Source organism: Gekko japonicus, unplaced genomic scaffold, assembly GCF_001447785.1.
Source record: "Gekko japonicus isolate JY-2015 unplaced genomic scaffold, Gekko_japonicus_V1.1 scaffold33224, whole genome shotgun sequence".
Classification (NCBI taxonomy): Eukaryota; Metazoa; Chordata; class Lepidosauria; order Squamata; family Gekkonidae; genus Gekko; species Gekko japonicus.
In genome coordinates this window covers 1-1,115 of record NW_015220612.1, presented here as the reverse complement: position 1 = coordinate 1,115, position 1,115 = coordinate 1, and the positions used below count along the sequence as shown (strand labels likewise).

The 1,115-nt window shown below is 55.7% G+C and overlaps 1 protein-coding gene across 1 annotated transcript; it reads right to left on the bottom strand.

Moving 5' to 3' along the window:
• Nucleotides 1-119: 119 nt before the first annotated feature.
• LOC107125268 (F-BAR domain only protein 1-like) lies at nt 120-743 on the bottom strand (the record flags this gene model as incomplete). The annotated part of the gene is made up of 1 exon (XM_015428713.1): nt 120-743. A coding segment is annotated over one exon (624 nt), but the record flags the coding sequence as incomplete, so codon positions are not given.
• Nucleotides 744-1,115: the final 372 nt, after the last annotated feature.

Sequence of the window (1,115 nt, the reverse complement as noted above, 5' to 3'; positions counted from 1 at the left end):
CCCTGCACATACAGATCCCCCCTTTACCCTTCTCCCTCCCATAACTACCATTTTTTATTATTTATTTAGAGCCCCAACATCCACATAATTTAAAAACAACACATCCTAATTGTCCTTACTCGGTTCAGACGACACTTCAGGGATACCTGGTGTCCCACTTTCTGAGTCTCGGCACCGTGGGGCCCACGGGGAGGGGCTGGTGGAGTCACCGCTGCTGGGGGGCGCTGGGGAGGAGGACGATGAGGAGGCCGAATTGGACGACAGGCAGCTGTCACGCTCGCAGGCCCGTGGGGGGCAGTCCGAGGCCGGGCTGCGAGGCCTGATTGGCCAGGGCCGCCGGTTGCCGACGGCACCCTCCAAGGAGAACGGGTCGGGGGAGGACGCTTCCCGCTGGCAGGTGGAATTGCTGTGGGCCACCACGGGCCATGAAGATACGGAATCTGCCCAGTCGGGATCTGACGCGAAGCAGGGGAGATCCTGGGAGGCGGGTTGGGGCAGCCAGGGGTTGGGTCCGTCCTCAGCCAGCAGGCCACGGCGGCTGCCGCGAAGACTCAAGGAGCTCTTCGAAGACCGTTTGCCGAGAGGGCTCTGGGGGGTGCAGGGTCGCGGGCTCCACAGACGGGAATCCGGGGAGGGCCCGGTGGCTGGGTGTGACGGCGAGTCCAATCCGGAGTCTTCCACGTTCTCGGGAGACGAGGAGGAAAAGGGGGACGGGCTAGAAGCCAGAAGGTACGATCGGGGAGCTGCAGGGAGAGATGAAAGGGGAGTTCGGGACAGAACTGCACTTGTATAGGGAATGACATCTCATGTAAAAAAAGCATTGTTACATAGGGCTCTTTTTGTAGCAGGAACTCCTTTGCATATTAGGCCACACACCCCTAATGTAGCCAATCCTTCAAGAGCTTACAGAGCTCTTCTTACAGGAGCTACTGTAAGCTCTTGGAGGATTGGCTACATTAGGGGGGGTGTCGCTTAATATGCAAATGAGTACCTGCTACAAAAAGAGCCCATCAGCAACATTTATCATTTAAATAACAAACTCACAATCTATGTAGCCCACATGCATGCATTCTTACACATTAATCAGCTTTGCTGCTGAATTTTTAAGAAAAATT